Source organism: Callionymus lyra, chromosome 4 (genome assembly GCF_982586985.1).
Source record: "Callionymus lyra chromosome 4, fCalLyr1.hap1.1, whole genome shotgun sequence".
In the NCBI taxonomy this organism is placed as follows: Eukaryota; Metazoa; Chordata; class Actinopteri; order Syngnathiformes; family Callionymidae; genus Callionymus; species Callionymus lyra.
The window spans coordinates 24,108,921-24,122,873 of record NC_141821.1 but is presented as its reverse complement, the minus strand read 5'-3'; the positions used below and the strand labels follow the sequence as shown (position 1 = coordinate 24,122,873).

At 38.9% G+C, this 13,953-nt stretch overlaps 1 protein-coding gene across 2 annotated transcripts in view; it reads left to right on the top strand.

Annotated features, from left to right (window-relative positions):
* Positions 1-13,953, top strand: part of dpp6a (dipeptidyl-peptidase 6a) — a 145,900-nt gene that overhangs the window by 83,737 nt on the left and 48,210 nt on the right. For both annotated transcript variants that reach the window (XM_087789270.1, XM_087789271.1), the window contains exons 2-3: positions 804-918; positions 9,313-9,411. In XM_087789270.1, the coding sequence (XP_087645396.1) occupies positions 804-918; positions 9,313-9,411 (214 nt within the window). The remainder of the gene's footprint in view (positions 1-803; positions 919-9,312; positions 9,412-13,953) is intronic.

Genomic DNA, 13,953 nt, shown 5'->3' with positions numbered 1-13,953 from the left:
AGTGTCTCCTTAATGGATCTTGGACCTCTATAGTACTCATCAGTATGTGTCTGTTTGTACAAAACTCTCTTTTCATTTATATTTACATTAGAAAATGTTCTTAAGCCCCGCCCACTGAAAATGAAAACAGTTCATTTCTCTGGAAATGATTTTTTTTTTACCCCAAACACTCCAACTATGCTGTGTTTAATCAAACATCAAGGTTTGTCACCGCACATCATCCATCCCGAAGGACTCATCTCGTTGCTGGCTGGAGGAGGAGTGAAGCCATGATTGCGTCATAATGGGCTCCGCTCTCGTAACTTCTTGTTCGCTGAGATTTCAGAGAAAACTTAATAAATTAATAATTTCAAAACCTGGTCACGATGAGAGACTTACTGCATCTTTGAGAGGAAAACTTTAGCATTTGAAACATGTGAGTGAGTCAGGAGAGTTTGGTTTTCACATTAGTTGCCCTTTAAGTTGTTTTGATTTTGTTCTCTGTGTCACTGCTGTACCTCCCATATAATCTCTCCCTTCAGGAGTCAAGTGTGTGATTAACTTGTACATATTTTTTCCAGCTCCATTTTTAATACCAGTTTTGTTCTAGGGTGACAGCTGTCTCACGATTGTTCATTAACATCATTATCCTCTTCACTCGCACCTTCCTCCCTTCTCCTTGACATCGTGAGGCATTTGCGTGTCAAATAAGGAAGTTACCCAGACGACGATTCGATGATTGACATTAGGTGTTTTGAAGCAAAAATGCCTCTCAGCCAACAACTGAGTCTGAACAATATGTCTGTCCTTGTTTGTCCCTTCAGGAGCTGGTGGGCAGCAACCCTCCGCAGAGGAACTGGAAGGGAATAGCGATCGCCCTCCTTGTCATTCTGGTCATCTGCTCGCTGATCGTTACCTCGGTCATTCTCCTGACACCAGGTACGCCACGACCCAGCATGCTTTGCTCTCTGTGTAGAGGTTCAGGCTTGTATAAGCTCATTGAGTCTGGTAATAAATGGACAAATATGTCTTAGAGTTACTTTTTTAAATAATGGCAAAAACTGACAGCAAAGTTGAGTTCGATTTTCGAAAGCTATTCCAGGATTCAAGTTTTTATTTTAATGTCATCATCCACATTATCATCATTACTGAGGTCAAGTGAGACAACATCCTCAGAAACAGATAAAACCCCAGCAATACAATTACTACTAGTACCTTGTAATAATCATAATAAAGTCAGATATTCGCTAAACTTGATTGCAGGAAGTAAGATTCCAATTAAAAAATAGTAATAAAAAATAATGTGTCCAGTCCTCTGATGGCTGAAAAAGAAGCTGTGACTGAATCAAATCAGTCTCACGAAGTCATTGTTGCAGATAGCAGGGTATTGTTTTTCCTCCCGGCGGCAACAGGCGCTCGTTCTGTGAAGACGTCAGAGGAATCAAACATCATATCTTCATTCTGCTGCAACACTATTTAAGATTCTCTTTAGCCCCCTCTCCAGTTGAACAACCAGACTTGATCACGCACCAGCAGGTGTAAAGTCACTGAGGCCTTAAATGACTTGTCGCCTACTGGCTGTGACCCGTTCCTATCCCGGGGTGTTTGTAGACGACCCAAGCTGTTTATTGTGCCACTTTCAAACTCATCAGCCACTCAGACTGAGGCAGAAGAGCAAGCAGGTGGTTTTCCCAGCCTCGCCCTGATTCTGCCCGACAGCACAACTGACACAAAATCTCTGTTTTGTATGTAGCGAAAGTAGTTGTGTCCTTCCAGAGATGACCCCCTGAGATTAATCTGATATATTGAAGAGCAGAATTTAGTTTTTAACGACGCTCGGTGATTCATTGCTCCAGGGCTGATTAAATTGTTCAAATGGCTTGTTTGGCTGTTTTCTGTGATGAGCCGAACCATGAGGAGATCCTGAGTAAAAGCATGAAAAATGAGATGGATCATGCAGAATTGATGCATTATCTAAATGACAATTCTGTTTTGTTCATCATGACTGCACCCCCATTCACACAGTCGTCAAATTTGCTGACGACACCAGCATCGCGGGACTGATTATGGACGACAATGAGTCGACCTACAGGGAGGAAGTTAAATAACAGCCTTGAATGTGGATTTTCAGAAGATCTACACACACATAGCACTTTGCCCTGTACATCATCTGAGCAGAGGAAGAGAGTCAATCTTCAGTTTCTTCTTTGGCATAATTGAATTATGTCAAACACTATGATATGTTAACATAACCTTTTTTATATCCTTTGTATTTTCTTTCAGATATTTTAAAACTCTCTTTCTTTCTTCATTTCTCATTCTGTCTGTCGGCAGCTGTGACAATATTTTTGTAACAAATCACTCCGAGTGAAGAGGTGAGGAAGAATCCAATATCAAGCCCAGTTGCACATTTTCTGTGCTCATTTCAGAAATATTTTAGTTTACTTGTCTATGTCAGATGATAGTACATTTTATAAACCTCTGTTCTTACAAGGAAATATTACTTCAGTGCTCGATGCTAAAGAAATTGACTGAGACCCTAATTCAACCTCAATCTAACTCCTTTTTGGAGGTACTAAAGACACATACTGTGTTATTAACCTTGTACTTGGACCAGAGTGGGATTCTCTTAATTCTCTTAAACTCACATAATCTATAATCTTAAAGCATCTTTACTTAAGTGATGCAAAATATGCTTTCAGGGAAGCAAAGGACTCACTTATACAGTTATTAGTTAATTTTTTTGCAGCTAAATTTTGACAAAACTGAAACTCTGGTTACTGCTCCTGATGATAAGGTTCCAGGATGAGTACTTGGGTGACTTAGGTCAGTCTTCCAAACTGAGAGAAATCTCTAAATTTAGGAAAATGTTGTCACAACATGATCTGGAGTTTATAATCCATAATGCATCCGTTTGTTTTCATGTCTGAACAAGAAGGATCTGTCTTGCCTGCAGTTGATTCAGAACTCTGCTGAGAGAATTTTGACCCGCTCTAGTAGGAGAACTCACATTTCTCCGATCCTTAAATCTCTTCACTGGCTTCCAGTTTCTTTAAGGATCGACTTTAAAATTCTGGTTCTTATTTTCAGAGCTTTTCATGGTCAGACTCCTCCTAACATCACTGATATGATCCAGCCTCTGAGGTCTGTGGATCAGAATCTTCTAATGGTTTCTCACAAACACGGTTCAGGACCAGAGGAGAGAAATCCTTCCAGGCTGTTGCTCCTAAGCTATGGAATGATCTTCCTCTCCCTCTGCGTTTGATGGATCTACTGACTCCTTCAAGAAACATCTTAAGACATTTTTATTTGTTCAGGCTTTTCCTTGATTTTCTGCAACTCTTTTGTTGTTCTCGGTGTTATCTTGACCTTTTAAGTATATATTTTATTGAGTATTGTTTTGATTGTTTAAGCGCTTTGTGACCCTGGTCTGGAAAAGTGCTCTATAAATATAAATTACTTACATACTTACTTATTTTATAAAGTTCTTCCCGGTCTGAAATCTCTGAAGATCCAGAGCTAAGGAACGAGCCACTCTTTCAGAGAACAATGGGCAAAAGAGCTGCTTAAGATTGAACACGGATTCACAGAACACGGAAGAAATAAGGAGGCCGACGACAGAACTGCAGAGTGTATCCCGGTCTGAGCATCTTTGACAGCCAGTAGTCCAGGTGACCCCAGACAGAGAAGAAGTCTGATAACACCCGTGCCCTGAAAGTCTCTGAGGGATCTCTAAGTAGGCAGACCCGTCGTTGTGCCCACCCTCTGGGACCCTTAACCCACATTTAACTCCATCGAGAGTCACTGTCTCTGAGTTCCTCCTGGCATGTCCTGCCCAGATCCCGTGATACTGTGGGACCTCTGGTGACAGATTTATGCCACATTCTCTGTGGTCCAGTAGTCAACTAGTAACACAGGTTGAACAGGAACTGCACTCCATGCTATCACAGACTCGTCTATCGAGTCATGAGGAAACTTCTTTTTTTTTTCCTCTGTCAGTTGGATATGTGTTGATGGATGCCTCCTATGATCCAGTACCCAGTCACACATGTCTTATCATACAAACATACAGTACATGCTGCAGACACTAGGTTTTGTTTCTGGTCATGTCTGAGTTTTACTTCTTTCATGTTGCATCTGCAGTAACTGATCGCTCCAACTTGCTAAAAGGGTTGTTGTGTTCTCTCCATCACTGCAACTGAGTAGTCGAAGCAAGTGTCGAGTTTTGACGTGTGATTTTTCTCAGGTTGAGGGATGTCGAGGGGTTGACAGGCACTACAGCGAGGGATTGGGATGGGGATTATGTTATGTTTTTGCAGCTGCCAAATGAGAAAAAAAAACATCATACTGCCTTTTTTATTTGCTCAAACACTGGAACTGCAGCTGTTGTTCTTTGGTATACAGTATATGTTCTTTAAATGTGTAGCTAAGAGAAAATAGATAAGAAATGCAACAAGAAACAAAATAAATCTATATATAAATATTTTTTAAATGTACTGAAAAGGAATGACCGTGATGTCTGGACCATAAAGTGGCTCATCTGTTGAGTCTAAAGGGAAATTCAGCAGAGATAATTCAGCCAAAGAAAAGACGGCAGTAATAGCCTAAAAACTTGATTTAAACCATTGTTAAACAAGTAGAAGAAGTTAATATTTCAATTATTTTTGAACAGTTAATCTATGCAACACAGACGCTGTTCTTTTACATATTAAACATGTACATGATATTGAGATACAGTAATATTTTTGCATAGAACTTATTTATGAACTCAACTGCGTTCTTTATATGCTCAAGCGAATGGTTTAATTCACAAGTGTGTTGCATTATATTCAGAGCTCACGAAACTTCACTATATTTGGCCCACTTTTATGACAGCAAAGCAAGCCTATGTAAACTATAGATAGCTTACAATGATGCTTTGATGTTTCTGCTGCTGTGCTGATAAAGTGGTAAATATAACCTTTTTATTAACGTATGTTGAATAATTCTTCCACCCTGGTTGGATATGCAGTATATTCTTAAATGCAAATAGACAGTTCCTGGAAACAAGTGTCTGGCGAGCTATGCAAAAACAGCTATTCCAAACTGGTCATTCTGTATTTTTTGCTCTGGAGGAACTCAGTAGTTTGACAAATGCCTAGAAGGTGTGTGTTGGTGGACTGTTCCAACATGAAAAGGGCATAAATATTGAGAGACCTCCCGCCTGGATTTTAGATATGCCTTCCTTCACTTAACTGATAATGGCGGGGCAATATTCCCTTAGAACTAATACGTTCGCAGAACCTTCCGCATTGTCACGATGAATACAAAATAAAAATACAGGGTAAATTTACTTATTTTAGTGTAGAAGCTAAATGTGCAATAATACTGCATCAAACATAACAAAAAAACTCAATGTTGTTTACTAGTTAACTGCAAAAATGTGGACTCAGTTTGGACAATATTTCTTTCACCTTACATTCTAAAACGATCAATCTTTCAAAACAAATCTTTAACAAATGTTATTGTGTCTTCTTACAATAAAGACCTGATGTTCATGCTGATGATCATATTTGAAGCTTAAGTGTGACAGCGAGCAGACGTCTTATGTGATGTTTTTGTTCCCATGATGACATCGCTGCAGGCAGTGAGGATCAAACAATGTTTTTTTCCATCTGTTAGACGTTTAAATGCACAGAAGAACTCTGAAGTGATGAGCACACTCTCGTCTTGTCAATTTATTGGGGATGTATTGCCCCCTTAAGTCCCTGTGTTTCTAGCCCTTCGACCAAAATACATTTGCTGTTGCGTTTCCGTTCCCTGCTGTTCGCCAAGACTGGCGCCGCTTCTCAATCTGTGCCTCTCCCCAGGTTCCAAGAACATTGCACGGTGGCTTCAGGACACTTTTCCGCCTCCTTTGAAAAAAAAGTATTGTCAAAACAAACAACATTCAAAACTCAACTGAACAATTCATTCCCATCCAAACTGTGGACATCGACATCCTGATCCTTCAAGGCAGCTCCCCTGCTTCTTATAATGAGGCCACAACTACTTCACTTCAGTTTGAATAGACTTTAAGAAGGTTCTGGTGTAAGGTGTCCTATATGATGACATCATTTGAGATGGTAAAGTCCACATTGAAGTGACTAATAATGTTTCTTTATAGGATTTATTTTGGATGTTACATTTTTATTTTGCTAATTTTAAATTCGTATTTGAATGTCAACTTCATTTCAGCATGTACCTGCTAGAAAGCCTGAGATATGCCATCATGAGATGCTGGAAAGGTCTTGGTCTTCTCCTGATCTATCTTGGATCTATTTTTTTGGTCTCTGTTCTTGCTAGTTTGTTAGCCTCGGCTCAGGTGGGCTTGACTACAAGTTTACAAAATGTAAACCACTTAAGACCCCATATAACTTGAGTTCACTGTACTTTCAGTACTTTTTTATTCATTATTTTTAGGGAATTAAAACAGATTTCTTCTTTTACTGTTGGAACTGCTGTTGCGAAATCATGGGACATTTTGTCAGTCGTTTATATACCACAGAATATAATCCAGAATATCTAATTCAGCAGCTGATCTCATTATTTATCTCCCGGTAACTGGTTCTATTGGACTTGACAGCCGGCTCTTTATTCTATATTGCACACGATTGAAGAGAATTGCAATTGCAACAAATACCCAGTGGGAGAAAAATTCAGGACAATTTACCTGGACTTTTAAAATCTTTAAAAATCTCCTCTTCTTTTTCTTTATTGTTGCATCTAAATCAGTCATTTCAAACCTTCATTCATTCTCGCTGTGAATGAGACAAAAAAGCCAAACAACTTAACTTGAAAATGATCTGTTTTATAAGATGTCTCCCGCCCCCCTCGACATCCTCCTCTACCATCCAACATCTTTATAAGGAACATTTCCTCGAAAGCTGCAGCACATGAATCAAAGCTGGTGTCATTTTTTTCTATCCGGCACATCTGCGGAGAAATATTCCCTCCACCTTCATGGCAATCAAGGAAAATACAACTCCCATCAACATTGTGAGGAGTATCAGATGAGACGCTTGCTGTTGTCCCCTCGGGGAGTTGTGTTCAAATGGTAGTTCTTGAGAGCAAAGAGTTTAATCCTGGGTGATGTTCATGAACATGCAGATTTACAAGGCTGGAGATCAGCTTCCCTTAATCGTCACACAGCCTTCTGGCACTTATGGAAAACCATGTACAAAAGAGGGTCATTGATTTACTGAGGAATGGAAACGGTGCATGTACAGCATATTAGATGATTGTGATCCTGATTCAACTACCAACCATGATGCATAATAAACACCTCTGTTCCCCTGAAGGAACAATAAACAATGTAGTACACATGCCAGACCTGTGTGTGGCGTTGTAAAGCTCCCATGAACATTGTTGTTACTCTGCTGTGCTTGTGATGTCACATGTTGTATTCAAGTTTGAGGTTGAATTGTTGAGTAAAAGCGAGGCAAAGAACATGTGCCAGACCACCCTGAGGTGCACTTCAGATAATGTATGGCAGCAGCGAATGATTCTTCTAAATATATAACCATGGACTAGTACAAAGGCTCCTTTATTTAGGAGTGATGACATGATCAACTCACTGCAACTCACTGCTGTACATTTGATTTATTTTCTTTTGATTCTGGTGCTAAAATGAAAGTTTGCTTCGAATATGTAACTCATATTTTTCTTTGACTCTTCCTGAGCTCAGTGGCGAGACATGATCTTGACACATCTGGCTTCCCCTCTATCGTATAGAAGAAATGACATCATCACAGGAAATAATTTAAAAAGCATCACTTACTTTATGTTTATAACAATAATAGACAGAAGAAATTGAATTAAGTTTTTTAAGTCTTTAAGAATTAAGTCTCTTAATAGCAATATCATTTTCAAGAAGCAAGTAGAAGATGTTTGAGGAGGAAGAAGTGTCAACTTGTGCTGCACCTGAAGAAGAGACGGTTTAAATAACTCGATGACCTTTCTGAGCTTATCCTAATGAATAATGTAATTTGGCTCTTATACGTATATCTGTTTAAATTAATGTAAATCCTCGGTAAGTATTTGATCAATATTATTATTAATACACGTGTTTATAATGATTGTAATGACGTGATGCTTAATTCCTAACTGTTGTCATCTTGGAGCTTATTTGTCCCCAAATATATTTTCATGGTCTCCATTATCATGACCGGGAATCTCCAGAGAGCAGAGATCTTTTCTTCTGAAGAGCTTTAATGAGGAGACTTTGTCTTGGATCAGGGGAAGGTTTTATAGCTGCGGAGCTTTAATGGTACTTTTGAGGGCCCAGTTGGGATTTGCATTCAGAAAATCCGAGAACATTAAGTCCATGATCAGAGTTCAAAGTGTTAAGAAACTAGAGAATCCCAAATGTAGTAAATCTCTAAAGAGAGGCATCCCTGGAAACATGGCAGCAATAATTGAAGAATATTAACTGTGGAAATTGTTCCAAGGTTTTATCTGATTCTGGTGAAGAAGCTGCACTTTAAAAAACAGTTCCTGTTACGATGTTGTTGAAAGTTTGACAGTACAAGTCATATCCACTTTTCGTCTCTATCCATTACTCTGGATGATGAGTCCTAATACTTACTTTATCCAAACATGACCCCTGACATCAGAAGCCAAATAGTAGCTGAACTTTCTTTTCATTTCCAAATCTGAAGAGCCTCCTTTTTTAACACACTGTCTGGCTTTAACTGGATTTTTGTTGGAGAACAAAGTAAATAACTGTAATTGAAAAACAAGGTTGTAATTATTTGTGTTTTCCACTCGCCAAGTAATCGATAAGCTGAGGCCATGCTACTCTTCGCCGAAGCCCCCTGGGGACGGAATCACTGGACGGCGACATTATTCCACTCATGATTCCTCAATTTAGGATAAAGAGAATCAAGATATACATTTTCATATTATACAACGATAAATACTAATTACTTAATTACTTACTTACTTACGTGTTTTTACAGGTTGGTACATTTCACCTCAAAGTGACTCCAGTAAGGAGTGTTATCAGCTCAATAAGTTAGCAAGTTACCATTCAAATAAAAATCTCCCTCATCTAAAAAAAAAGAATAATTTAATAAAATCATTCAAATTAAGGCCCCCAAAAAACTCTTTACTACCGTGAAAGGAGCAAATAAATAACCTATAATTGTATGTGAACTTGTCTGCAGAACAAAAGCTTAATAGCTTGAACGTGTAAATGTCTCATCAACAGTTTTTAAAATGGTACAGTGGCTTCTATTTTGTTGTATTCGGTGTCCTCACATGTACTGTAAATGTCACGATGCATTCAATGACCGTTTCCTTTCTCTATGGCAGGCGAGGATGACCGCCTGGCTATGAAGGGCAAGTTGACTGTTGGGGACCTCTTCAGAAAAGACTTCAGAGTTCACGACCCCAACGCCAAATGGATAAGCAGTGAGTTTGCTCATCTTTTTTTTTAATCAATTTTTCAGAGTGATCTGTTCTAGGTCATAATGTGTATATATGTATTTGAATGTATGAATGGCGCTAACCAGTCTTTGTCTTCATCTACGTCCAAAAAGACACACTTAAAAACATCTACCAAATACCTCTGTGCTCCTGGTCTTTAATGTCCATCTTGTGTTGCAGCTTTGACACAAAGAATTATTCCAAAAAAACTTGTATTAACTTGTATATAAACAAGTATCATATATTGTATATCTTAATTCTGTTTGTATTGGAAGCTCCAGATCTTTCAGGGCAAACACCTTGCGAGTATCATGAGGAAGAATTATGATAGTTGTATTAACCTCCGCTAAAAACAAGATTAAAATATAGGCATAACTTCAAAAACATTGTCTGAGAACATGCTCCTTATCTGCCCGACATTCCTCAAATATTCCACATGACCTGAGAGCACAGGGCTTAACTCTGCTGGTTTGATGTGGATGCTCAAATTGTAACAAATTAAAATACATTTTCCAAAGTGTACTTTTCCTTTATGACGCCAGGTCTGTAAATATAAAAACCACTGGGAGAAAAGATCAACCCGTGTTTTCATCCACCGTGTCGAGAAGATGCTTCCGCACCGGCTCAGGTTGGAATCGCTGTGGAGGATCAGAGCTTTAGAGATGTAAGGATTCAATACATCTGAAGCATTAATGAGGAGGATTCTTGTCTCTCAGAGATTTCCGCAAAGCCGTCTCCTCCAATCTCAGGATCTGAAATATCTCCCTTAATATTGCCTCCGCAACATTTCGTCATCCGTCGCTGCTCGACCATTACAAGGGGATTTTTCTTTTCCTCCAATTTGAGATTCCCTCTGATGTCTTTAGTTAGTATGCAACTTTCTGTCGGAGCCAAAAAATGACTGAATAAGCCCTGCATACGTTTAAAGATCTAGGATCAGTTTTAAAACAAAAAAAAATTACAGTTTTTGGTGTTTTTTCAACTTGCAAACTATTATAAAAATGATACGTCTTATCTAAATGTTTGCACGGCTCTTCGTTGCATATAGATATATGTGATCTCCTCACATGATGGGCGGATAGACGAGACTATTTTATAGTTAAACAAAAAAACACCAGACCAAAGCTCAAAAATGATGAAGTAACGGTATGATGACTTTAGGGGGCATTTATAATATGCTATAGATATGGTTGTGTCGTGATATTGCTTTATTACAGAGAATTCTTTTGTAATTTCTTTTGCATTCGTTTATTTTACATATTTTAATTTGATCTGATTATAAACAGAATACATAAGAAATGTAAACCTTGTAAAAAAAAAAGCTTTGCTGTGGGGGGTTAAATCATGTTGAATACAACTGTGGTTGGGTAAGAAGGAGAGATTTATCAATCCCTTTGAAAGGCTCTGTTGGGAAATCAGAAACTACAACTTGAACACAAAGCGTGAATTCCACAGTGAGATGGATGGAAGAGGATGATCTCGAGGATTGCTCTGGAAATGTGGAGGTGTGAGAAGGTCATGGATGTTCTTCAAGAGAAGACGAGTAAAGAGTTGTGTTATTTGCTGGACTAGGAAACCGCTCCGGGATGAGTGTGAAGAGATGAAGGCCTTGTGGTTGAGATGAAGCTACTGGAGTTCTGGACGACAGAATTATTGGTTAGATCAAAGAGTTGCAGGAAGAGATGTGGCTGTTATTACGATGAGGTAGTAGTTTTCTTTGTGGAGAATTTGATATACTTTGATTAATATCCCCTTTACTACTAATAGATAATTGATTAAAACAATCCTTTATAAACATCTGTACCACTGGTGGATTTTGCACTAATGTAGAAACACTGTCCAATTGTTTTAACCAACCCATCAATATCACTTCATGGTGAAATGTCACTCAAACTCGACTGGCATTTGAAGAGATTGGGAAATCGCTGTGCAGTCCTGAAACAAAAGATTATTATTATATCTGTCTGTTACTTTGAAAGTATGTGGCGCCTCTAGCGAATAATGACCCATGTTTGGGTTCTATGTGTGCTGGCTGTGACCTTCAGTGTCCTGTATTTATGAGTATACAAAGGAGAGATGGACAGGAAGGAAGACTAATGGATTTGTCACCATGGATGCTGGTCACGTTGATCCTTTTTCAGTTGCAACAGTTAAAACCCATCCTAGCCTCCATTAAACTAACAGCAATGGTATCATTCCATGAAATGAGAACCCAAGGAAAACTTCAACGAGAAGTGAATGTAAGGCTTGAATCAATTTGCCTCGTTATGATATTCCTGGGAGACCAACATCATTATTCCGTCGGCATGAATTCAACAGCACAAAAATAAAGAAGATCAAATTGATATTCCAATGTTCTTGCTCTGGTGTTAAGTGGTATCTTGTGTGTCCAAACATAATGAAGCACAGTTTAAAAGTGTAGGTCTTTAATCCAACATTAAAGTGAGAAAGTGTCCAAAAAGCAGAAGTTATAGCTTATATATAGCTTTATAATATTACTGTTACTCTTTATTCTCTCACTCTTCTTTTAATTTCAGTGTTCACAGGTCCTCCTGTACTAGTCATTACACCCACACATCATCCTTTCAGACAACATAACCCTTGAACAAAAATGAAAACACGTTTATACAATCATTCATTGCATGTTGTTTAATTTTTCTTCTGCAATCTTGAAAATCCATCCGCAAATTTCAGACTGGAGACGGGTATTTTGAAGGGTTAACTTCAAAGGTTAGTCGAACTGACAAATGATGTAGAAAACAAAACGGAAACAGGGGCGCAGTGGTTAGCGTCATCGCCTCAGGCGCAAGAAGGTTGCCTTTTCGCTTCCAGGTGACCTTTTCTCTGTGTAGTTAGTATGTTCTCCCCGTGTTGCGTGGGTTTACTCTGGACACTCCCACAGGAGAAAACCATACAGAGGTTGATTGGGAATAACTTGGATAAATTGTCCGTAGGTATGAGTGTGTGTGAACGGTTGTGTCTTTGTGTGTGACAGGCATCCCCCCCCCCCCCGTGACCTCCACTAGGTAATAGGCATCATAGAAAATGTATGATTGAATTAAAACACAAATAGCCGCAGGTCACTGGAGCTCTGGAGCAAGCAGAGAAACCGTGAAATCAAAATCTTAAATGTCCAAATCAAAGCTATGGAGGAGAGTCTAAAGAATGAGTCAAGAAGTAATCCCAAGAGGATCTGAACAAAGAACTGAACGGTTGTTATCAGGTCTGAGTACACAAGATTGACTGGCTGTGTGTTCAGAGACACGTCGTCCCCTAAAGCTTTTCCCTTTGTTTATTGTGTTAGTCTGCAGACGGTTCACCCAAACCTCAAAGAAGAAGAAAAACACAAACAGGAATTAATTCAGCCAGAAACGAATCTGTTCTTCTTATCTTATCTTCTTTGTAGTTGCTTTAAACTCCGTTAAATGTTCATGATGACATCTCACAAAAGGTGTAACTGTCCCATCAACATTTTTTTAAATGGTACAGTAGCTCCAAACAGAACTTGTTTCTTTTTTTTTTTTTTAATGGAGTGCTGAACATCTTATGTATTCCTGTGAAGTTCTAGAAGCAACATCTGAAATAGAAGTGAACTTGCTGAAGAAATGCCATGTCATGGTAAACGAGGAGCTGCAGTGAAAGAGGTTTTTCGATTAATGGAGAATCTTAGGTTACAAGTATTTATAGCAGCAATTTTAAATCTAACAGACTTAAGCAAGTCCCTCATGATCAAGTTCATCTCCTCACCATATGCCCTCAGAGACGAGCTGCATCTCTCGTGGCCGATTTGTCTGCTGTAACTATCTGTGACCCCCCCCCACCCCCCACAAGTTGTAAACAAATCCGTCACGCCCGAACAAGCCTTGTTGAACATCACCAATGTACCACAAACATCTGGAAAGCAACATCTGTTCCCCGATGAAAGATCAAAAGCAGCACAGGAGCTTGTTTTCTGAGCAGAAGAGAGCCTTGTTTCTCTTACTCGAAAAAGTAAGGTTTTTTTTTTTTCCCACACTGTTGTCACGTCGGAGAAAGACCTTTGTAATAATTCATGCGACTTGTCATTAGGTGGCAGCGCGCTCTTTCATCTCGGCTGCTATTGAAAATGCCATCCTTGATGTATTTTTAGTGTATCATTAGGTCGAGCCGCCAACTGAGGGGGAGAAAATGTCTGAACGAAGGAGAGATCAATCATCTGATTATTTCGTCTTCATTGATGTGTCATTTATTTTTCTCCAGAACTGTGAACCTGTGCACTTCTAAAGGTTCCGTATTTACAATTATATCCTTTCTCCGGCTGCAGACTCTGATTGAATATTTTTCACAAGAAGGAGAAAAACCTTAATGCAGTCTAGTTTTATGTTCCCTCACTCCCATCTTATTCCTCAGAGACTTTCTGAATAATGTTTGACGAGAGAATATCATGTCATGGCAGAATCACTTCCAAGAATCACTTCCACATTATCAGATTGAAGTATCATAAAGTTATTTGCTCTTCAGTGCAGTGCTTTACACCATCGGTCCCCA